The following is a 21,332-nucleotide window of genomic DNA, read 5'->3' on the forward strand; positions in this document are numbered from 1 at the left end:
GCTAACAGTGGCTGCTCCCTCCCGCGAGAGCATGCCGACCAGAGGGCGCTGACTCGTCGCGAGGGCGCCGGCCGACCCGGGTGCCTAGCGCGAATCTCTGATAAACTTTCCCAAGGGATTGTGTTCCAGAATTGTTTTCCATGCGACCGGCGTTCCCTAGTTCGAAAGTAACGTTTAACAAACGGGCAGGGTTCCGCGGGGAAATAGTGCAACGGCTACAAAGGCAGGTTAATAAAGCTTCAGGCGACGCCCCCACGTCGACAAGGTCATCCCACGGTATCGCGATCTGGGGAACTTTTGGGCTTTCCTGAACGGGGAGCGATGCCGAGACTTGGGGGAAATCATTCAGGCGTCCGTGGAAACGGTTCTTTACAAAACACTTCCCTTTTAAACTAAGCTGCCGCATTGGCTGACGAAAAGAGCCGAAAGAGGCTGATGGTTCGAGGACGGGGCAACAAGCTCCGCGATCATATAGTGATGGGCGATATAGGCCAAAGGCCGTCGTCCTTCGTCCTCCCGTGGTAGATATTAGGAATGCTATTGTATTATCTCGGGCGATTGCCCTAGGACGGTAATGTGCTACAGTCTTCCTTCTAGAACCGACCTAGGATAAATGAGAGGCCATCCCGATGAGAAGCAACAACGCGTTCCTTGACCTATTTTGCGACCTTAAAGTCTAGGTAGCATGCCTAGCCGCCGTCAACTAATAAGCGGAGTACTGATACACCTGACTTGGGCAAGTTAAGTTCCATGGTTACGCAGGTGTCGTCGGCCTCTGGATATATAGGATCATTAATTTTAACCAGTTGCTTGGTTGTCTGGTTTCTCTCTGGGAGACGGTGTGAGTACGTCTGGATAATTACTGTACATGTACTGTACCACATGCCGGCGACTGAGAAGTGGAGACCAGTACGGCATCAGCTCGATTTCATGAGCCTTTCGCACGGTGCGGCATCGTAACTGTTCGCAACTACCCCGAGACATGGCTGTGAGCCACACGTCGCGTCGCCCTTCGTCCAACGGTGCGAATAATGGACCGCTACCACGCGTACCACGAAAGAGACGAAGCGAGCTTTGATCTCTCGTCTACACGTAAGCTTCTTACTCTTTCTTGAGCCGTCCTATCGAGTGATCTGCTGACTGGAGGAAACCTTCCGCCTCCCAAGACCGTCTTCCTCCCGTTTCCGCCGCAGATGCACTGGAAGACCTGGATAATAATGTATCTCGATATGTCTCAACGGGTCTAGAGGACCTGGACAAGGCGCTCTCGTCTTCCTCACCAGAAGTCCTGGTGGCATCAGGACAACTTGGTGTTCCGCGAGGACAAGTGACTGAGATCTGGGGGCCACCAGGCTCCGGGAAAACGGGCCTTGGGTGAGCTGTCCTCTAGATCCCGCGTGGTTCCCCTTCGATTCTATTTTACTTCATGCTGACACACCGATATAGGATACAAGTCGTTGCCAATGCGCTGTCCTGTGGCCAGGGCGCAGTTTGGGTTGGTTCGTATTCTCTCCGCGCGCTTCTGGACCCCGAGAGCCACCAAGGCTCGTCCGCACGTCTCTGGACAGAACGTCTCTGGACAGAAAGCTGACATATCTGTCGGATCGACTGCACAGATTGTTCGTACGTCGTTTGTGGGCGTCGCCTTGAACGCGTAGTTCGCACGGCCTATACCGAGACTGGAACAACGGGATCCTCACCCACCTCCTCCCCATCCGGTAAAGAGACTCTACGCAATTCGACTACAGAGAACAACAAGTTTGTCCACTACGCTTGTCGAACATTATCGCATTTTCTCGCAGCCTTGTGTCAACCTACGGGAACAACCTTACCAGATGAAACGGCCGTCGTCATCGTAGACTCACTCTCCGCTCTCATCAACCATGCCTTCCCTAAAGTTCCCGAAGACCGGTCTGGAGCTAAGCCTGGGACCTCCTTCCGAAAACGTAAAGACGCAATGAGAACCCCATGGACACAGAGTCCTCATTTATCTTTCCAACCTTCTGAAGCTGACGTGAGTGTGACACTACGGCAGGACGAGGGTCGGCGGCTAGGCTACAAACTTTGCAATACGTGATCGGAGCGTTGCAGAAGCTGGCAGCGACGCGCAACTGCGCCGTCGTAGTTCTGTCGCAGTGCGCGACGAAAATGCAGTCTGAAAACGGCGCGACCTTGATACCATCCGTCAACGCCAGCGTGTGGGATCAAGGCATCTCAACGAGAATCGTTTTGTTTCAAAACTGGGTGTGGAGAGACAACGTCCCGTCCACGGTATGTTTTGCGGGGGTGCAGAAGAGGGAAGGGGCGTTGCTTTCAATGGCGGTCCATAACGCGGCTGCGTTTCGCGTACAAGAGGTCAGTCAGTGCTATTTGGTCTGTACATTTGGTGCAGCGAGGCGTGATTCTGCTTTCGTTCAACCAGCTGAGGGGGGGGGGGGGCATCGTCTCGGCCGACATGCGCGGTACTGACGGTAGCTTTCAGACGGGTCTGGTCAGTATTAAGTGCGATACAAGCCAGCCTCCCATTGCATTGTCAACGACTCCACGCCCTAAGCGCAAGCTCGCCGATTCTGCACTCGAAGTACCCGACAGTGACGAAGAAGATGAAGATTACGGTTGGGGGGAGGAAGACGATGCCGCAGCTCCTATCCCGCCGCAAACCCAGGGCAGTGAGGACCTGCTACTCGGTGTCCATCGGCATGAGGAGGAGGACGAAGATGGCGATGATCACGACACGCACCACGTGGGCGAAGAGGACGACGAAAGTGAAAACGATGGTGGGGTCCGAAAAAGCCGAGACGACGCCCAAGCAGTCCCCCTGGCAAATGAGAAATAAACTCTTGCGGCTGAGCTGAGTTGTGGAGTTTCCACTGTCCGGGGCAGTACACGTGTACTGGATTTTCTGAACACGATCCGACGGCGAACCCCACCAGTAGAAACACTGCCTCATTGGGGATTCGTCTTGCTTGAGCCTCACTGAGCCGTTACACTATGTTTATCGCAAGGACTTGAGGGTCAAAACTGATCAGAAAAATCATCGGGTTTGCCACCTTTCGATTCGGAGATAGACGTTTTCAGTGGCTCTTTTTCGTCATCTCCGGAAGGCCGTTATTATTTCCCATGATTCGGGGTTTCTTGCGGCTCTATTTTCCCAAATAGCGCAAGGAGGGGCTAGGCCCGCGGTTAGGAAGTGGAATGAATGTGAAGTCAACTGTCGAATCGAGTGCGAGTCTTGGAGCCCTCCACTCAAGCTAAGTTATTAAGAGATCCGACCTACCTACCGTTATCTCGGCTCCCGGGGCTCCTCGGTCAATTGAGCCGGGTATTCACCGAACTTGGTTGGCGCTCCACAAAGACGCCGGCCGAAGGTGCCAGTGGCTTAGTTGACTGGAACCACATACTTCGGTAGGATAAGGGGGGGAAGGGGGGAAAAGAAAGGGGGACAAAAGAGAAGAATTTTTTTTTATCCGATACGTTCACATGCTTCAGAATGTATAGAGACTTGGCCTAGCCAGCTGTTTCCCGCCTGCCCGCCTCTTCAGGCGTTTTTAGCCCCATCAAGTCCCGAGGCCTAGATAGGTATGAAGTACCGTTGCCTATCCACAGCCACCCCATGCTTTACAGCGGTACTTTCTCTCTGCACGAAGGCGGGAGGCGACGTAGCCCAAGCAATTCTGCCGCGCGATACCATTAAGGCCAACTTAGCCGACAGCAACTCTGATAGTCACGGCATTATTCCGGGCTAGTTCGGGTGTCTGCCCTACTATATTTATCCGGATTGCCTCCCCAAAGGTTTACGGTACTCATCATTCCTCGAACCGCCCGCTCATCGCGTGTCTAACGGGTCTTTGCCGCCATGTCCAACCGGGAGTTGACAGTCTTTTTACCAAGGGTGGATGTGGCGCTATAACTGCCGAAGCAATATTTCCAAGTCTTCTGAGTCGGAGGGCTTGCTTTCAGATTAGGTCCGTCCAGTCTGGGGTTTTCTCTTCTACAATTAGTGACAGCAAGCCATCGGATGCAGGAACCTTTGACCCTAGTCCCTATAGGGCGGTACAATGGGCCTTTGATCAGAGCTCTAGCCTCCTTATAATACTTGGCCAATCCTATCCTAGTTGCACACTTCATTCGGACCACCCCTTGTCTCGTTAACCGCGGAAGTTGCCCCCTGTTCCCGCTCAATCTACGACGTACGAAGTACGGAGGTTCATTAGAGAAGACGACAGGGGCGTCTTCCGTAAGGACAGGAAGGTGCAGGCTCGGCATGCGTTGACCGATTCATCAACCCGGTGACCGGTGAAAGGGAACCAACTTACTTGACCGTTTGGAAGGCGGAGAGAGGTGGGAAGCACCCTGTCTTTTCGGATGTTCGGCCAGCTGCTTTCTCAAGCGTCGCAGTACCTACATATATAGGAGGGGCAGGAGATGCAACTTCGTGCGTCCGCGTCATGACGACATTGCGACATTTTTCCCTGTCTGCATCTGCACCAAGATTGTCCTTTTGTCTGTCTGTCGGGCCGGAGGTTGACGAACCCGGAAAGCCCGCCTTTCTGACTTTACCCCAGTTTTACGGACAAGAGAATGCGGACAAGCGGCGGAGCGGGAAGGGGGTAACTCCTAACTCCCTATCACAAACACACCTGCAGCGTAGTAGTGCGGCTAACAGGCACATGTACATGTCGATCATCGTTCTTCCTCCGACGACACCAAGCCTCGTCGAGGGTCGAGACCGTCGTGCGACCCCTGTAGGTGCAATGGTCATTTGAACGTATCCCCTGGCTTTCTGCATCGCCGACGGGGGACTGCATATGTAATCTTTCCTCTTCTTTCGTGCAGGCCGAGGAGAATATATTGATTTGCGTCTTTCCCTCGGCCTCGACCTCCTCATAATAATCGGACCGCTTGCGATTACGCCGAGGCTGATGCGGCGTACCCTTCTCAAGCCCCTCAAAATCGAACCACGGCGTCTTTCATCTCAGACCACCCCCGGTCCCGTCCTGCGAAAGTCGTGCAACTTGGCACCGCGATGTACCTACCACCGTCGGGATTGTTGGTCGACGGTCCATTCCACATCGGCCTGACCTGGCCCACTGAAAGTTCTCGGGCGACAGTTCAGCCGAGTCGCAAGTTTACATAATACTCAGTATAGCCGAGTCTATCCCTCTCGATATAATGATATAATAGATTGCATAATCGCACTGCCTCGATAATGCGCTTTTAGTACCAAGGACCCTTTTGATGGGTTATCGTCACCGCCTTTGGCAAAATCGCGACTCTCCACTAAATTTCGACGCGGTCATGAGTGAGGCTCCAGGAAGGAGAGGAAAAAAAAAGGGAAGGACCACTCGAGAGCGCAAGGAGGACCTCACATACACACATGACCCGGGGCACAGCACAGCACAATCTTTCTCCTCCAACGTCAGATATCCTCTCATGCTCTTAACCACTCACTGCGCTAGCGTATGGTGTATTCTTACTACTCGTTCAATTTGTCAATTTCATGCGTCCCCCCGGCTTGGGAGGTATTATCAGGAGTCCAAGGCTCGTATCCAGAAGATTCATTCTCGCCGTCTCAACCCCAAGGCACAGCAAACCTCTGACACGCCAACCGGGACTCATTCCTTGGCGACTTGTCAGGAAAATAACCATGACGTCAGGGAACCAGGCACCCGCCGTCACCAAAGCAGCTACTGGAGAGGGGGAGACGGTCACGTACGACGGCAATGAGTATTCCATCATTCGGGAAGGCCTGGCGGACATCCTCGTCCCGGCCTCGCTGAGACAGAAGGATGGAGGAAAAGCAAGTGATGAACAGCAGGTGTTCTACAACCCGATCCAGCAGTTCAACCGTGATCTTTCGGTCCTTGCCATCCGGGCGTACGGGGAAGACGCGCTGGCCAACCGGAAATTGAATGTTGCGGAGAAACGGCTCGAGAAGGAGAAGAAGAAACGCCGCAGGGCCGAAGGAGATGACGGGAACGACAGGCCGGCCAAGGTACAGGTCTCTGCGGGGGACGCGCCGGGCAAGGCCGCCGCCATCGCGGTGGTGGTGCCAGCTACCGGGTCTTCCGTGGAAGAGGCCGAACCACAAACGCAAGAAAAACAGGGTTCGGTCGAGGAGGGCGAGGACGAGGACGAGACAAAGACGGAATCCACAATGCGCCCTCGCTTCACCATCCTAGATGCCCTCTCCGCCACGGGCCTACGTGCTCTACGCTACTCGCACGAGCTGCCGTTCGTGACGTCGGTCACGGCCAACGACCTGACCAAGTCAGCGACCGAATCGATCCAGCTCAACGCCAAGCACAACAAGCTGGGGGACAAGATCCAGGTCAGCCACGACGACGCCATCGCGCACATGTACCGGCGCATCGCGGACGACCTGTCGCAGCGGGACGCGCGGGGGCGGCCGGGCAAGAAGAACAAGTACGACGTGATCGACCTCGACCCGTACGGCACGGCGGCGCCGTTCCTCGACGCGGCGGTGCAGGCGGTCCGCAACGACGGCGGGCTCCTCTGCATCACGTGCACGGACGGCAGCCACTGGGCGGGCCACTCGTACGTCGAGAAGAGCTTCTCGCTGTACGGGGCGTCGCCGATCAAGGGGATGCACTCGCACGAGGTGGGCCTGCGCATCATCCTCCACACGGTGGCCAACATCGCGGCGCGGTACGGGTTGGCGGTCGAGCCGCTGCTCTCCCTGTCGATCGACTTCTACTGCCGGATCTTCGTCCGGGTCCGGCACAACCCGCAGGCGGTGAGCTTCCTGGGCGGCAAGACGATGCTCCTGTACCAGTGCGCGGGCTGCTCGGCGTGGGAGACGCAGCCGCTGGTGCGGACGCGGCTGCACCCCAAGAAGAAGGAGGGCTACTTCTTCAAGCACGGGCTGGCGCAGGGCCCGACGGTGGACGCCAAATGCCGGCACTGCGGCTCGACGATGCACGTGGGCGGACCGCTGTACGGAGGGCCCATCCACGACCAGGGCTTCGTCCGGCGCATGCTCGACCTGCTCCCGACGCTGGACAGTAAGGTGTACGGGACGATACCGCGGATGGAGGGCATGCTGACGACGGCGCTGGAGGAGCATCTCCCCGGGCCGGAGGGGGAGGAGGAGGAGGGGGCGGAGGGGACGGAGGGGCCGGAGGGGGCAGAGGAGTCGGGACAAGTAGGGCTAAGGGTAAGGGCTGGTGTGGACCCGCGCGAGGCGGAGATGGCGAGGGTGGACCATGCGCCTTTCTTCTTCATGCCGTCCAGGCTGTCGGGGGTCCTCAACTGCCAGGCCATGCCGGAGAACCTGTTCCGGGGGGCGCTGAAGCATCTCGGGTACCGGGTCACGCGCAGCCACTGTCGAGCGGGCAGCGTCAAGACGGATGCGCCCTGGGAGACCATCTGGTTCGTGATGAGGGAGTGGGTGCGGCAGAAGGCGCCGGTCAAGACGGAGAAGATCAAGCCTAACACACCGGCGTATGCCCTTCTCGGACTGGGTCAGACGGGCGATGATGCGAAGGCGAAGGCGAACGCGAGCACGGGCACGGGCACGAGCACCGGCGCGAGCAAGGCAGAGGAGGGGGAGGAGGGGGAGAAGGACCAGCCGGCTTCAGACGAGGAACTGCGCAAGACGTTGGTTTTCGACGATGCTTTGGCCAGGCTAGGGAAAGATAAAGCGAAGGGCAACAAGCGGCTGGTGCGGTATCAGGTCAATCCGCGGGAGAACTGGGGACCGCTGACTAGGGCAAGGGGACGTTGAGAATGTTTCACCGGAGTGCCTAGATAGAGAGATTTTATACTCATGAAGGGTAGTAGAGCTTCTGGAATTTACAGAGCTTTGACTTGTAACTTTGCATGAGTTTAATTTTGATCATGGCGATGATGGTGATGATGGTGGTGTTGTGATGGTGGTGATAGTCAGCGACCAACCACTCCGTCGCACTGTCACACCGTCGCAATAAGACGGGCAGCTTCAACTTCCCAAGGCCCCCTCCCTCCCTATTTAAGGTCCACCATCTACAGCGGACGACCCCGCCGCTTTATTCCGTGTCATCCGGCAAAAAAAAGAAGAAAAAAAGAAAACCCCCCCCCCCCCCCCCCCCCCCCCCCCCCCCCCCCCCCCCCCCCCCCCCCCCCCCCCCCCCCCCCCCCCCCCCCGACGCCCAGAAACTCCGCCGCCAATCTCTCCGCTCACCACATTGCATTAACCGCAATCATTCACGTATTATCCCGGATAGGACACACCAGCTCAATCCATCATCTCCATGCCCTCAAACCAGGACCCCGCGATTCGACAGGCGGGAGAGCTGCATCTCCAGGATGGAAAGCTGAACTACACGACGATTGACGATCACAAGGAACAGTCTTCACTTCCAGAGGAGATTGTCTTCGTTCTCAAGTCAACCAGCCCGCCCCTCACAGGGCACTCCGAACGTTTCCTCGTCGCATACCTGAGGGAAGACAGCGAAGCCCCTGGACAGCCCTACACACTCCACCTCATCCAGACCGATCATGTCCCAAATAGCCTACTAGATAGCCACCTCATCTCTGGTCTGCCAAACCACCTCAGCCCCGAACACGCGATACATATCATTGTTTCCACCAAGGCAGGGACAGGTCTGGCTCTCGCGTGTTGGGAGACTGTAGTGCGACCGCTTCTCAAGTTGCTCTTCTCATCGATACCGACAGGGCTTGGAGATGAAAATGGCGACGGAGAAAGGTATCACGTCCTTACGACTCGGTCAGCGCAAAGCATCAAACAGTTTGCCAAATCCCTCTGCTCGAGAAGGCAGAGCGCCACCACCACCCACCCCGAGACAATCATCCTGCTATCCGGAGACGGGGGCGTCATCGACCTCCTCAACGGCCGCGAGGACACAGACAATAACGGCAACGACGACGGCGACCACAAGTCTCCCTCGACAAACGATCCATTGCCCACCATTGCCCTCCTCCCGCTAGGCACCGGTAACGCCCTTTTCCACTCCCTGCACAAACCGCTATACGACAGCAGCGCAGCCCGGACGACCGCCGTACCATCTCCGCTCGTCCTCGGCCTCAGGACCCTCTTCCGCGGCCGCCCCGCCCCGCTTCCTTCTTTCGACGTCAGCTTCTCCCCGGGCTCCCAACTGGTCTCGTACGACGACGCTGACGCCCCCTCCCCCCATCGGCATGATAGCCAGGTCTCGCGTCTCACCGGCGCCATCGTCGCCAGCTACGGCTTCCACGCCCAACTCGTCTGGGAGAGCGACACGCCGGACTACAGACGACACGGAGACAAGCGCTTCGGCATGGTCGCCGCGGACCTGCTGCGTGAAAGCCACGCCTACAACGCCCGCGTGCACATCCATCCCGCGTCTTCCTCTTCCCTCTTCCCTTCCTCCCCTTCTCCTCTCTCGCCATCCTCGCCCTCCCACGAGATTCGCATCACAAACCACCAAGACGACGACGACGACGACACAACCGCCGCCGATGGTCCGCCCGGCAAATTCAGCTACGTTCTCGCCGCCATGGTCTCGAACCTCGAGCGCACATTCACCGTCTCCCCCGCCAGCCGCCCCCTCCATCCCGCCCTGCATCTCGTCTACTTCGGCCCCGTGGGCGGCGAGCGCACCATGGAGATCATGAAGGCCGCGTATGACGGTGGGAAGCATGTCGCCTTGCCGGACGTCGGGTACGAGGAGGTTTCGGCCTTGCGCGTCACTGTGCTGGAAGCCGATGCGCGGTGGCGCAAGGTTTGCATCGACGGGACTGTTGTTGAGATGCCCCACGGCGGACAGATGACCGTGAGCAGGATGGAGAGGTCGTTGTTTGGCGTTTTGGTGGATTCTTCGCTCCTTGGCTAACGACGTTTTTTTTTTCTTCCTCTTGGGGGTTTTTTTCCCTTTTCTTCTTCCAATGGTTGCATTTCGATATCAGAAGACATGACCGGACGGAAATGACAGCACGACTAAAGAAAGCGATGATAAATAGAGAGGACAAGACGTCATATAGAGCAGCAGAGCTGAATTGGACTCAACCGAACCGAGTTTGCACCCTTTACCTTGTCCACGGGTGGGTAGTAGTGGTATAACTCTCGCCTACCCTAACATCTTAGCCACCCTCTTCTCAATGCTCTCTGCAAACTGGGTCGTGCCGTTTTCCAGCTCGGTCAATTTCCCCCCTCGCATCCGGTAGACCGTCCTCCGCCTCGAACTCTCCTCCTCGTCTCCGTCTCCGTCGTCCACATCCCTCTCTTCGTCATCGCCGTCGTCCATCAACCCTTCGACCACGCCGCGCATGAACCACCTGTCATGGCTGACCAGTACCACCGCACCCGCCCAGTCGCGCAACGCCTCCCGCATGGCCGTCACCGTCTCGTAGTCGAGGTGCGTCGTCACCTCGTCGAGGACCAAGCAGTGCGGGCACCGCCAGAGCAGCCGCGCCAGCTCGCACCGCACCAGCTGTCCTCCCGAGAGCTTCGTCAGGGGTACGTCGGACGCGAGCCGGCCCGGCAGCCCCAGCGCCCCGAGCAGCCCGCGCACCTCGCCCTCGTCGAGAGCACCACCGACCTCCCGCGTCAGGAGAGAAAGCGCCGTGAGGGATGCGTCGTCTCCCCGGCCGACGAGTGCCTGCAGACGTTCCACCGCATGCTGCGAGTAGTAGCCGAGTTTGAGTCGGGGGTGCGTCGTTACCGTGCCCGACGACGGCTTCGTCCCGTCTGCGTCTACGAGTAACTTGACCAGGGTGGACTTGCCCGCACCGTTCAGGCCGAGGATGCCGACACGGTCACCCATGTGGACGGAAAGGTTGACGTCTTGTAACGCGGCTGGGGAAGCGGGTGCTCCGGTCTCGCTCTTGTTCTTACGCTTGGTCGGATAACGAAACGTGGCCTTCTCGACGGAGATGAGCGGCCCCGGAAAGCGCAGCTCGGAAGGTTCGGGGACGACGAAGCTCGCCGGCCTTTCGTCCTGCGGAATATCGATCTCGTCTCGGGCGGTGAGATGGTAGCCAGCCACGTCACGGTTAAGCTTGAACCTGCCCCCCTTGGCGCTTACTTGCAAGCCCCAGCGGTCATCTAGCTTCTTCTGCCTTGACTTTGCTTGGCGCAGCTTGTTCTGGTCGTCGTTGGCCTTGCCGGCCTTGAGATTATTGGCGATGCTCTGCTGAATGTGCGCCTTTTGCTTGTCTTGGGCCTCTTTCATCTTGGTCAGCCATAGTTTCCTCTCCGACTGGGATGCCTCGTATGTGGGAAGGTCTCCGTGGAAGTATGTCAGCTGCTTGTCTTTCAGGATGAGAAGATCCGTGCAGAGGGTGATGAAATCGCGGTCGTGGGAGACGACGACGAGCGTAGGAGCATCATCAGCATCTTCCAGCGACTTTAGGTACTTCTGCAACCAGATGATGCCGAGAAGGTCAAGGAAGTTGGTGGGCTCGTCGAGGATGAGAATGTCTGTCTCCTGTAGCAGAGCTGTGGCAAGGGAGGTTCGCATGCGCCAACCCCCTGACAGACTCGACACGGGCTTGGCCATGTAGTCCTCGGAAAACCCCAGACCTGCAAGTATCTTCTTCGCCTTGGACTCGATCTCCGCAACCGTGGTTGGCTCTACTTGCAGTTGTAGGTCGGCAAGCATATCAATAGCCTCATTCGTCTCGTTCTTGAGTGTCTCGGCAGAGATATTTTCGGCAGGCTGCCCAATACTGACAGACGTGTTTAGGTTTTGGTCTTTGATACTGCCGGCTAGGCACACGCATGGGGGAAATAGGTTTGGGGGGGGGGGGGGGGGGGGGGAGGGGCATGTTGGTTTGGCCTTACAGGGCTTCAGACTCCGCGGTGGTCTTCTCAAAGGCCGTGAGTGCCTTGCGAGCGGCCATACCCCTGGCCCCGCTTCGCAGCCTGGCGTCTTTGTCCAACAAGAAGAGTCGTTTCTGATTCCTATGATGGCGTATGGTGCGTAGGGCACGAACGGGGCCCATGGGGTCGGCTTCGTTAATGCCCTTTGACAGTGCTATGACGATGGCGAGGACGTGTAAGCGCGGTGTCTAAAAACGACTGGGGTCGTGGGAAAGCTTCCCACCTCTAATTTCCTGCTCGACATCTGAGCGAGCTGTGGCCTTCTCGATGACCTCTTCCAGGACATTACCATGACGCTCGGGTGCCTGAGGCTCGGTTCGGTCCTGCAAAGAAGCAGCATCTGAAGAGAAGTGATCCGTATCGGGAATTTGGGCATTGGTCTGCTGCAAGATGGAAATGCGAGTCTCTTCAGGAATCCCAGGGATGAGCTTTTCAGCAATAGCCTTCAGAAAAGCTGAGGCCCACGGGATCGGCCATTAGTTGGGTGGTCAAACCGATGCGTATAAGATGATGGAGGGGAAGAGGCTTACTCGACTTGCCAGACCCATTCCTCCCGACAAGAGCATACCGCTGGCCGGCCTTGAGCCTCAACTTGGCGTTGGCGAGAATCTCGACACCTACACTGCGGGCCTTCGCCTTTCCCTTGGCGCCGGACGTCTTCTTGTTGCCGGCCGTTACAGTGATATGGAGTCCATCAATGTCCAACTATGTCATGTCCGGGATTGTGTCAGTGAACAAGAAGACGAGAAGGCACAGCACACGAACCTCGCGCAAGTCGGCCGTCTTGATGTCGAACCGTGTCTGCTTGCTAGTACATAGAATGGTCGACACCGACTCGGAAGCTATTGAAGTCATGGTGAATAAGGCTTTTGTCGAATGAAGCGAAAGAGAGGGCTGCTGTCGAGGCAAGGAAGGGAATGAACAGGACAAGGTTGAAAGAAAGGGGATTATGGCTTTACATGTAGAACATGTTTTAATGGCAGATGGACAGCATTATCCTGTTCCGAGACGCAAGGAAGTTCATCTGATATATGTCTGTCGCGACCATGGAATGTGGATGGAAATGTGGATGGAAAGTTGGTGTCTGACGAGAACAAGGATGTTTTGAGCCGAGTTGCAACATAAGAGGTCGACTGGAAGTACTTGCTACCCCCATGGTCCCAAGCATGGCCAGTACCTGGTTCATATTCAAGACACCAGACTGCGAGTCCAATAAGGTAGGTCTTCAATTTGGAAGCTAAGGTAACAAGTAACATCAGTACGTCACACACACAGTACCTCGTACTTCTCGGCTTGCATCGTGGTCCTGTGAGTCACGCCGATGACTGGTGAATTACGGACTCCAGGAGCGTTGAGTTCCAAGCACAATACACAACTTTTCTGAAGAATCCAGATTCTCTCGGAAATCGGGCGTCAGCGTGCAGACAGAATACCGAGGAAATCCACCCCCCACGCACACAATGTATAGAACACACGGTATAGGAGTGAAGTATTAAGATGTTAAAATAGGTACGGTCCGGATCAGAGTGAGGACGTGACAATCCCCTCCAGCTCACCAAGCCAGAATCGTAATCGTAGGTACAGCGGCGAGAAACCATGTACAACAGCCAACCCGAATAAGGTACCGCAAGCTCCAAGCCAATCGCCCTCGCCGTGCATGGAACTCCCTCAGCTTTCACCACCGTACAGCATAAGGTAGTGCAGGCGTAGGCATGAGTAGTGTTTGAAGATCCAGCAAAATCGTAAACAAGATCGAGGCGCCTCAATATGAATTGCAAACCAAAAATGGCAGGGGGAATCATAAGACGATGCAAAAAAAAGAAGAAAAAAGAAGGAAAAAAACCCGGAGAAAAAAGTGGCCAAACCAAAAACATCGCAACAGAGCACAGTATGTTTATAACGGATGCCTAGGCCACAGGGCCCAAGAAAACCGGCATTCTCCGACTCTTCATTAGACTCATAACTCGTGGTACGCTAGCGGAACGAGAAACCAGGTCCTCGCCCCGTGGGACCAGAAGGGAATCCCAACCAGCGCCTCCAGGTGTACGAGCTTGTGGCGATCAGAGCAGAAGGGCAGCGAAGGCGATGCCGGCAACGAGGGCAAGGCTGGCGGAGCTATGGACAGAGTCGGCGGCGCCCTCTGGAATGGTCGGCGGGCTGGCCGTGGGTTCGGTCTCGGGCCCATCGACCACATCCTCCTCCTCCTCCTCCTCAACGTCATCCTCCTCGACGTCCTCCTCGTCATCGGGGCGGGCGGTAACCGAGGGAATGTGATAGGCCGACGTCGTGGAGTTGGCATACCAGGCGATGCTGCTGGTCGGGACGATGGAGCTGGTGGGCGGGACGTACGACGAAGTCTCTTCGGCGATGGCGCTGGAGCTGGGCACAACAACAACAACCTCGGAGGTGGACTCCGGAACCTGGGAGGAAGACGACGACTGAACCTCCTCGGCGGCAACGACCGGCTCGAGAGACGCGTCCAGGGTCAGCCCGCCAACAACGCCGAAGTCGGATGCGCACTGCTCCAGATCCTGGCCCTCAGGGCAGCACCACGTCTCCAAGTCCGAGTCGCATGTGCAGAAAAATGCGGCCAAGCAGGAACCTTGAGAAGCGAGTAGAAAGCCAGTGTTAGTCATGCTTACAAAAATAGGACGCGCCAGGGATGAGGATGATGTCCCAGACATGAGAGAGAGAGAGAGGAGGGAGGGGAATCGAGAGAGAGCCAACTTACTGCCACTGCCAGTCGAGCAGCAAGACTCCTCATCAGCAGGGTTGAAGCAGTGGATGGCCGAGTCGGAGGAAGAGCACTGCTCGTATCCCGCACCGCAGGCCTCAGCGCAGGTGTTGCCCGCTCCGGAGCAAACCTCATCCTCGGGCTGGTACCCGTCGTCCTGGCGGCGGAAGACGCCCAGATCGCGGAGGGACTGGTTGGCCCTGGTGAAGATCCTGGTCTGCTGGGCGGTGGCCTGGGCCGCGAGGGCCACGACGGCGAGGGAGGCAATGGACCGGTACTGCATGGTAGTGGAAGCGGATGGACTTTTTGCCTTATGCGTACGCGTCGAGCGATGGACGATTGCGTCGTCGGTTGGACTTGTTTCTACGTTTCCGACGGATTCGAGGTCACTCTTTCAAACAGGAAGACTGATGATAGAGGCGCAGGGGTTCGAGCGAGCGTGTAAGCAAACGGAGGTATAATAAAGAATGGATCGAGTACGAGTACTCTGGAGAGTCAAAAGAGTGACGAAGGCGACCGAAGGCCAGAAGCCGAAGCAAATGCTGATGCAAGGAGACGACTTGATGGGCGTTTGGATGGAGATGAGGAAACGAGAAAGGACAAAACCAACGGGGGGGAGGAGACGACAGAAGAAGGGGCGGGAAATCGCACTCAACCCAACTGGTTGATTAGTGGGTCACTTGTCCGGGCTACAGCACTATACCCAAGCGGTGACTGGCGTGGTCTCGGCAGGGGCAGGCTAGACCTGAGTACATATACTTGGGATTGCTAGGAAAACTGTAAAACCGAGATGTACCTCCGAATGGATCGAACAAACGTAGGTACCAGTCGCCATTTACGGTAGGTCGCAACGGTTGAGTCCAAGAAAGGGAGGATCAACCCTAGGTCTAATTTCCACTCTGATTATCTCTATTTCAGCAAACCATACGGAGTACAGACAGACGACTGCTTTTGCGTGGTGAATATCGACACTGCCAGCTGAATAAGGAGAGTCAAGGAGAATCAGGAGCCAGTTGTGGGTGGTATGGAAGAAAGGTGAAGGTCTTTTCCATTTCCATTTCCATTTCCATTTCCTTTTTTTTTCTTTTTCTTTTTTTCCCCTTGTTTTTCCTTTCCTTTTTTTTATATAAAAGCCGCACTCTTCTTGAGCGAGTCAAACCAGTCCACGTGTACTAGCACGGGTAGCACCTGTACAAAGCACAATGCATTGTCGACACTAAGCACACAACGGCTGGCGGACAACCCGTCTTCGAGAATCAACGAGTTGTCCTGTCCCCCGTCATCCATCCGCCGACACGTTTGGATCGTTCAGTGGCAGGGTTTTCTGGCGACCAATCTTAGTCGGGGCGACTGGTCAAGCCTCTCTCCGTTCGACGTCGTATTGTGAACGGTATCGTGCCTCCGCGAAACGCTCCGCGCTACGACCTGTCTAGAACCCTGATTGGCCCATGCTTCAACTAATCACACTAATCATTCAAAGTGGAGAGGAATGCACGGGCCGCCACGGGTACCTTGCAGAATAGCTTCGTTCTTCCCCCATCATGCACTAGTTCGTGATTACATCGACCATTGATAGTATTGACAAGAGACGGATTTGAAGCCGCCAACGGATCGCGTATGAGAAGATTTCATGCTATCCGATCAATTTTTTCCCCCACCGGAATTTGCTTTTGGATTGAGGAGAACAATATTATAAAGGACGAATATAAAAGGCTGTGGTTAATACAAGCTCATCGAGGCTCCCGTAGACAGCAGTCTTCCGCAGCATTAATCCCTTAGTCGCCGGACGGCTTTCATGTCTACCTTGGAGGCAAGTCACAATGCCATTGATTGCATTCAACACCCGAGACAAAAAAACCGTCGATAGGAGTGCAGAAACACCCACCAGCCACATGGCTTGGACGCTGGAATGCTCAAGAATGGGCTAGAACGCCCAACTCCTTTTCCTTTCATGTTTCTCGACGTAAAAGCAAGGTTGTGAGAGGGAAATTCTCAACACCAAAGGGCAAGGCTGCGGGACCTAATAGATGAAGAGAATAAGAGCAAGCATTTTAACAGTGTGACCGCAGAGAAGATGTTACACTAGTCAGGTCCGTTCCTAGTAATTAACCCGACACGATTATCCCTAACCCTTCCTATACCCCCCACAGAAAAGGCTGTTGTCACAATAACTGTGAACCCTCCAGTCATGGTGACCGGTTTGGGCAAGCAGATACCATATTCTTACACGTCCCGCGATCGCAACCTCCCTCTCCTTAAACATTCAGAGGCCGATCAGGTCCAGCACAATTCCCTGACACCAATCCAGCCAGACCGTATTCTTTCCCAGTGTCTCGCTTCAAATAAGGTCACAACATATACCGGACTCTGACTTCCTAGAGGGCTTGCCTGCCGGGTGCATGTGCTTCTTCAGTCCATTGGCTCCCCTCGCTCCGTCCGCTCTGCTCGATCCCTCATCAAACGAAGAATGGATCGGGTCATCATGCTGAACTTGTCTTCGAAGGTCTTTTGGAACTTCTCACAGGCTGCCCACATTGGGTCTCCCTCCTTCCAGTACGTGTAGCAGTTCAAGAAGATCAGTCGAACGTCGGCCGCGAACTCGAGGTCCGTTTTGTACTCGCCACGATCCATCTTGGCCTTGACCGTCATCAGGTCCATTGGGTTCTTCACTTTTGTAAAATAATCAGGAACTTGATCCTTCTCGGGATCCACGGCATCTCGGAAAGGTCCAACCAGTCGGGTCCAGAAGCCTGACGAAGCGAGTCAGCATGGAGCAAGAGTGTTGAAAAAAAAAAAAGAAAAAAAAAAAAAAAGTCGCAGATGGGTGGAATTTTGGCATACCAGGACCGGAGAGCATCTTGGTCAACAGATTGTTGCAGAATTCTATTCTGTGCTCTGGCGTGATCTCGTCCTCGGTCATGGCAAAGCCGGTTCCCGAGCGCCGCTTGGGAATCGGCTTCGCAGCCCGGCGAATAGCGGGAGATCTCCGTTCGGTCGTAGGGGGTGCCGACGCGCCAGATGGGCCAGCAGCACCAGACACGCGTCGGAGCCTCTTCGCACCGCGTCTACCCTCCTCGTCACTTTCTTCGATGTAGTGGACGCTCTTCCTCAGAGACGGATTAGTACCGTCTGCGTCGGGACTCGCGGCCGGAGAGGCTACCTGAACGGGCGGCGCAGAATCTAGAGAGCTCATGATGACGACCAACTCGCTGAGGACCTCCTGTGGGAGAGAGCGGGCGAACTCGGCCCGAGCATCTGACGCTCTCATGTACTCGGCAGCCCAAGACAGCAACAACTGACGAATCGATGAGCCTTCCGGGGTGTCCTTCCAAACCTGTATGAGGAGAGGCGTGGCTGGAATGCGCTGGGTAGTGCGCCTGCATTCGATCATGGTGTTCAATGCCTTGTCGCATAGTCCGTCGATACCGAGCATGTGGCCGAGTTTCCACACGCCGATGAGCACCTCGTAAGACGGAGTGGTATCTGGTTCGGGGACGACCTGTCCAGTGAAGAGAAAGTTCTGTACGCGCCCAAAGACCTCGGGCGTCGTATCGGGAAGCTTGACAATGTGCTCCAGAGAATCTGGAGTCTCCGAACCCTTGAATCTGTCCCGAAAGAAAGTGGAGCGTGCACAGATGAAGTCCATTTGGATACCAAAAGGAACCTCCTCCTGCCCAACGTAAATAACAACAAACTGAACATGAGGGTCGCTAGATTTGGCGAATTAGTATTAATATTCTTGTATTGTTTGATAATCGAACATATAGCGGGTACAGGGAGGGTTCTTGCTTACAGCCACGAGAAAGGCTTATTGGGCATCGGGTGCTCATTCTCCTTCCCCTTCTCCTTGTTTGTGTCATTGATTACTCCATTGGTTACTGCCGAGGAACTCTCGATATTAAGAGATGAGTCCCTGGGCGGAACCGGAGAGTTTGCGTTCATGATAAAGCTAATAAGGGCATGATCATGTCAGTTATTCATCCCCATGTTCCAACATGGTTGTTAGGATATAAGTTGCTTCATTCTCCATATAAAACCACTGAAGACAACTCACCAGGTATAAGAGACGTGTCTGAGAAGGATCAGGGCAGGTCAAGAGATGCCGCGATAGGAAGAGCGATGAACCGAGATGTATGTGGTGAGACGGACCGAGACTGTGGATGAAATGATATCGAGGAGAACGCGTAGAGTAAAACACTCAAACAGTTATGGCTCAAAACCTTAAACCGGGAACATTAAGATATTAGTAAACAAGAAAGAAGAAATATACGAGAAGAGTGTACTGTTGAAATTTGAGACTCGGTCGTTCGTAATTGAAAGAAGTGATTAGCTGTTGTGAAGATGTCGACGTGCTGGTGAAAGTTTGGAAAGTGAGACGGAGATGGGGCACGGTTCCCATGATGGTTCGTGCACAGTTTGCTCCGACAAAGTGACACGGTTAATGAGATGAACTCTAGAGTACACACAGCAAAAGGCAAGGCTCACGTAATCCTCTTCAGCCGACACTTCCAGACATTCCCGTCTCATGGTCGCTGGAAGTCTTACCGCATCGAAGTTGCCAATATCTACATATGGTTCCCTTTTTCTTTTTTTTCTTCTTTTTCTTCTTTTTTTTTCTTTTTCTGTTAATGGGCTGTAAAAAGGGAGTGTAATAACATAATATGTTTTGATCCCAACTCTAGGACTTACGGGGCTCCCCTAATACGGATGAAATGAGGGCCGTTGTAGACGAGACAATCTATACTTCTTTTCAGTTTGATTCAATGTACGAACCGGATTCCCTGATCAGCTTCTGCCGCTACTTTCTCGTAGGCGAGATATGTGGCCCAGAAGAGCAATCGTCGCTGCAGCAGAACCGTGACACCCAAAAATGAACGGAAGAAACGCCGGACGCCTCCCCCTCCGATGGCAGCGCAGGCGTGGATTTACTGCGCAAGGAGTACATGCATAAATTTCCCCTGCCTTGTGCTTGTGCCTGCGTGTTGATCGCTTCCCCGGTACAGATAGATAACCCTTTCTCTCGCTTGTTTCACTTATTCACTCGTCATCGCCCAATTCCTCCACTCGCGGAGCAACGTATCCAGCGCGCTGTTCCGGCTGGGCCGCTAGCTGAGTATCTGTCGCAGTAGTAAGTGCGGTGGCCGGAGCTGGTTGGCCAGTCGCAGCGGCGAAGGCACCACCCGCGTTGCTGCTGGCTCCACCGGAAGAAGACGACTTCTTTTTCTTTGCCTTCTTGGTCTGCGAGATTTGTTAGTTCGAGAAAAAAACAAGAGCCAGAATCTGTATAATGCGGGAAGAAACAAGTTGAGACGCAGACGCACCTCGTGCCAAGCCCAAACGGGCCTGAAGCTGTCCATGAACGATACGTCCTCCCAGAGGTTGGGGAAGAGCCAGAGTCCGGGAGGTACGGCGAAGTAGGTAACGCAGAAGAGGATGACGCGGAAGATTGCCATGGCGAAGAAAAGACCGAGGAGGCCCAGCAGACCCCAGCTGAGATAATAGACGCCCTGGCGCAGCTTGAGAGGCCACAGCGGGTAGCAGACGATGAGGAAGATGAGGACGACGGCGATGGCGGCATAGACCTTGCGCATAAGCTGACTGCCCTCGTAGAGCCATACGTAGTACATATCCTCCTTGGCCTCTTGCTGCGGTTCGATCTTGACTGTCCACAGCCCCTTGACGCGCTTGGTCTTCTTATGATTGTGGCCCGCATGGGCGTCGGACTTGGACACACGCAGGGCGAGCATGGACATGGGGAGCAACTTGAAGGTGTTCTCGAGCGAGGCGCGGTCGGTAATCTCGGGGAGGAGGGGGTTCTTCTTGCGGGCCTTTTCGTAGGCAGGCGACTGGAGGGCGCGCAGAGCACGCTTGACTGTATTCGTGGAACGGTCCGCGGTAAGCCACCGACCAGTTTTCCATATTTGGAGCGCGAAAGAGAGAAAGAGCGGACTACTACTCACCTCGAAACATGTCCTTCCGCTCGCCATTGAGAATGCAGGTGCGCGGCTTCAGCTCTTGGCTACGCAGGAAGTTGGCAAGGGCGATGGCCTTGGGGTTTGGAGGCCCAGGAACAACAGGTTGGGCTCCTGGGGGAGGAGCACCAGCGACAGGACGGGGCCCATGCTGGTGGGGATGGGAATGTGGGTGAGGGTGCTGATGCCCTGGGCCTGCCTGGCCTGGCGGTCCCGGGGGTCCCGGGGGTCCCGGAGGTCCTTGCTGGCCGGGGGGCCCAGGAGGCATCGGCCCTCCCTGCATTTGGGCGCGTTGCATGGCTTGCTGCCTCAGTTTGGCGACGAACTCGGGAACGGACATTCCGGCCTTTTGCGCATCAATTTCCAGCTGCCTTCGCATTGCTTGGATCTGCTCGGGCGTCGGCCGCTGACCGGGCCCCATGGAGAAACCCTGGGGGGGCATCGGCACCGGCATAGGCATCGACATCTTTTCGCTTTCTTTCTTTCTGTCCAGATGGAAATATCGATACCAGCCAGGGAGGACAAATGGGCACGAGGCTGTGGCGGAGAACAATGCTGAGGGTAAAAAGACCACAGAGCCTGAGAAACCTTCTCGGTGCCACCGAGTGCTTCACGACAAACCTGGTGGAATTGGAATGATGGTGCTGTAATGCTGCTGGAAAGTTTGGAAGGTGGTGTGGATGGGCGACGCCGGGTACACTGTACGTCACGGCCAGGGTAGCGTGTTAAGATAGCCAGGTGTTCTCTTCGGAGGCCCGGCCCCGTGCTGTGTATCGATAAAATCGGTTATTTTCCGATGTTCTAC

At 55.5% G+C, this 21,332-nt stretch overlaps 7 protein-coding genes across 7 annotated transcripts; 2 read left to right on the forward strand and 5 right to left on the reverse strand.

Moving 5' to 3' along the window:
* The first annotated feature begins 1,242 nt into the window (after window positions 1-1,242).
* On the forward strand, window positions 1,243-2,575 carry SODALDRAFT_99941 (hypothetical protein). Its single transcript, XM_028615843.1, has 3 exons — window positions 1,243-1,499; window positions 1,617-1,946; window positions 2,036-2,575. The coding sequence occupies exons 1-3, from the start codon at window positions 1,427-1,429 to the stop codon at window positions 2,467-2,469; spliced, it is 837 nt and encodes a 278-aa protein (XP_028468384.1). The 5' UTR covers window positions 1,243-1,426; the 3' UTR covers window positions 2,470-2,575.
* Window positions 2,576-5,647: 3,072 nt separating this feature from the next.
* Window positions 5,648-9,833, forward strand: SODALDRAFT_272665 (TRM-domain-containing protein; the record flags this gene model as incomplete). The annotated part of the gene is made up of 3 exons (XM_028607846.1): window positions 5,648-6,001; window positions 6,080-7,696; window positions 8,226-9,833. 3 exons carry the CDS (start codon window positions 5,648-5,650, stop codon window positions 9,831-9,833), a joined length of 3,579 nt encoding a protein of 1,192 aa, XP_028468385.1.
* Window positions 9,834-10,067: 234 nt separating this feature from the next.
* On the reverse strand, window positions 10,068-12,676 carry SODALDRAFT_271178 (ABC transporter; the record flags this gene model as incomplete). The annotated part of the gene is made up of 5 exons (XM_028607754.1): window positions 10,068-11,667; window positions 11,783-11,975; window positions 12,045-12,275; window positions 12,352-12,526; window positions 12,587-12,676. 5 exons carry the CDS (start codon window positions 12,674-12,676, stop codon window positions 10,068-10,070), a joined length of 2,289 nt encoding a protein of 762 aa, XP_028468386.1.
* A 347-nt stretch (window positions 12,677-13,023) lies between these two features.
* SODALDRAFT_100031 (hypothetical protein) lies at window positions 13,024-13,817 on the reverse strand. The gene has a single exon (XM_028606440.1). The coding sequence runs from the start codon at window positions 13,693-13,695 to the stop codon at window positions 13,135-13,137; it is 561 nt and encodes a 186-aa protein (XP_028468387.1). The 5' UTR covers window positions 13,696-13,817; the 3' UTR covers window positions 13,024-13,134.
* Window positions 13,818-13,881: 64 nt separating this feature from the next.
* On the reverse strand, window positions 13,882-15,842 carry SODALDRAFT_356597 (hypothetical protein; the record flags this gene model as incomplete). The annotated part of the gene is made up of 4 exons (XM_028613924.1): window positions 13,882-14,946; window positions 15,064-15,215; window positions 15,495-15,533; window positions 15,695-15,842. 4 exons carry the CDS (start codon window positions 15,840-15,842, stop codon window positions 13,882-13,884), a joined length of 1,404 nt encoding a protein of 467 aa, XP_028468388.1.
* Window positions 15,843-16,568: 726 nt separating this feature from the next.
* SODALDRAFT_342957 (Bromodomain-containing protein) lies at window positions 16,569-18,878 on the reverse strand. The gene is made up of 4 exons (XM_028613105.1): window positions 18,610-18,878; window positions 18,349-18,504; window positions 17,397-18,265; window positions 16,569-17,305 (listed from the first exon to the last, which is right to left on the reverse strand). The coding sequence occupies exons 2-4, from the start codon at window positions 18,495-18,497 to the stop codon at window positions 16,965-16,967; spliced, it is 1,359 nt and encodes a 452-aa protein (XP_028468389.1). The 5' UTR covers window positions 18,498-18,504; window positions 18,610-18,878; the 3' UTR covers window positions 16,569-16,964.
* A 544-nt stretch (window positions 18,879-19,422) lies between these two features.
* SODALDRAFT_100110 (translocation protein) lies at window positions 19,423-21,193 on the reverse strand. The gene is made up of 2 exons (XM_028606443.1): window positions 20,516-21,193; window positions 19,423-20,427 (listed from the first exon to the last, which is right to left on the reverse strand). The coding sequence occupies exons 1-2, from the start codon at window positions 20,991-20,993 to the stop codon at window positions 19,661-19,663; spliced, it is 1,245 nt and encodes a 414-aa protein (XP_028468390.1). The 5' UTR covers window positions 20,994-21,193; the 3' UTR covers window positions 19,423-19,660.
* Between the last annotated feature and the right edge of the window lie 139 nt (window positions 21,194-21,332).

The sequence above is a fragment of the Sodiomyces alkalinus genome, assembly GCF_003711515.1.
Source record: "Sodiomyces alkalinus F11 unplaced genomic scaffold SODALscaffold_2, whole genome shotgun sequence".
In the NCBI taxonomy this organism is placed as follows: domain Eukaryota; kingdom Fungi; phylum Ascomycota; class Sordariomycetes; order Glomerellales; family Plectosphaerellaceae; genus Sodiomyces; species Sodiomyces alkalinus.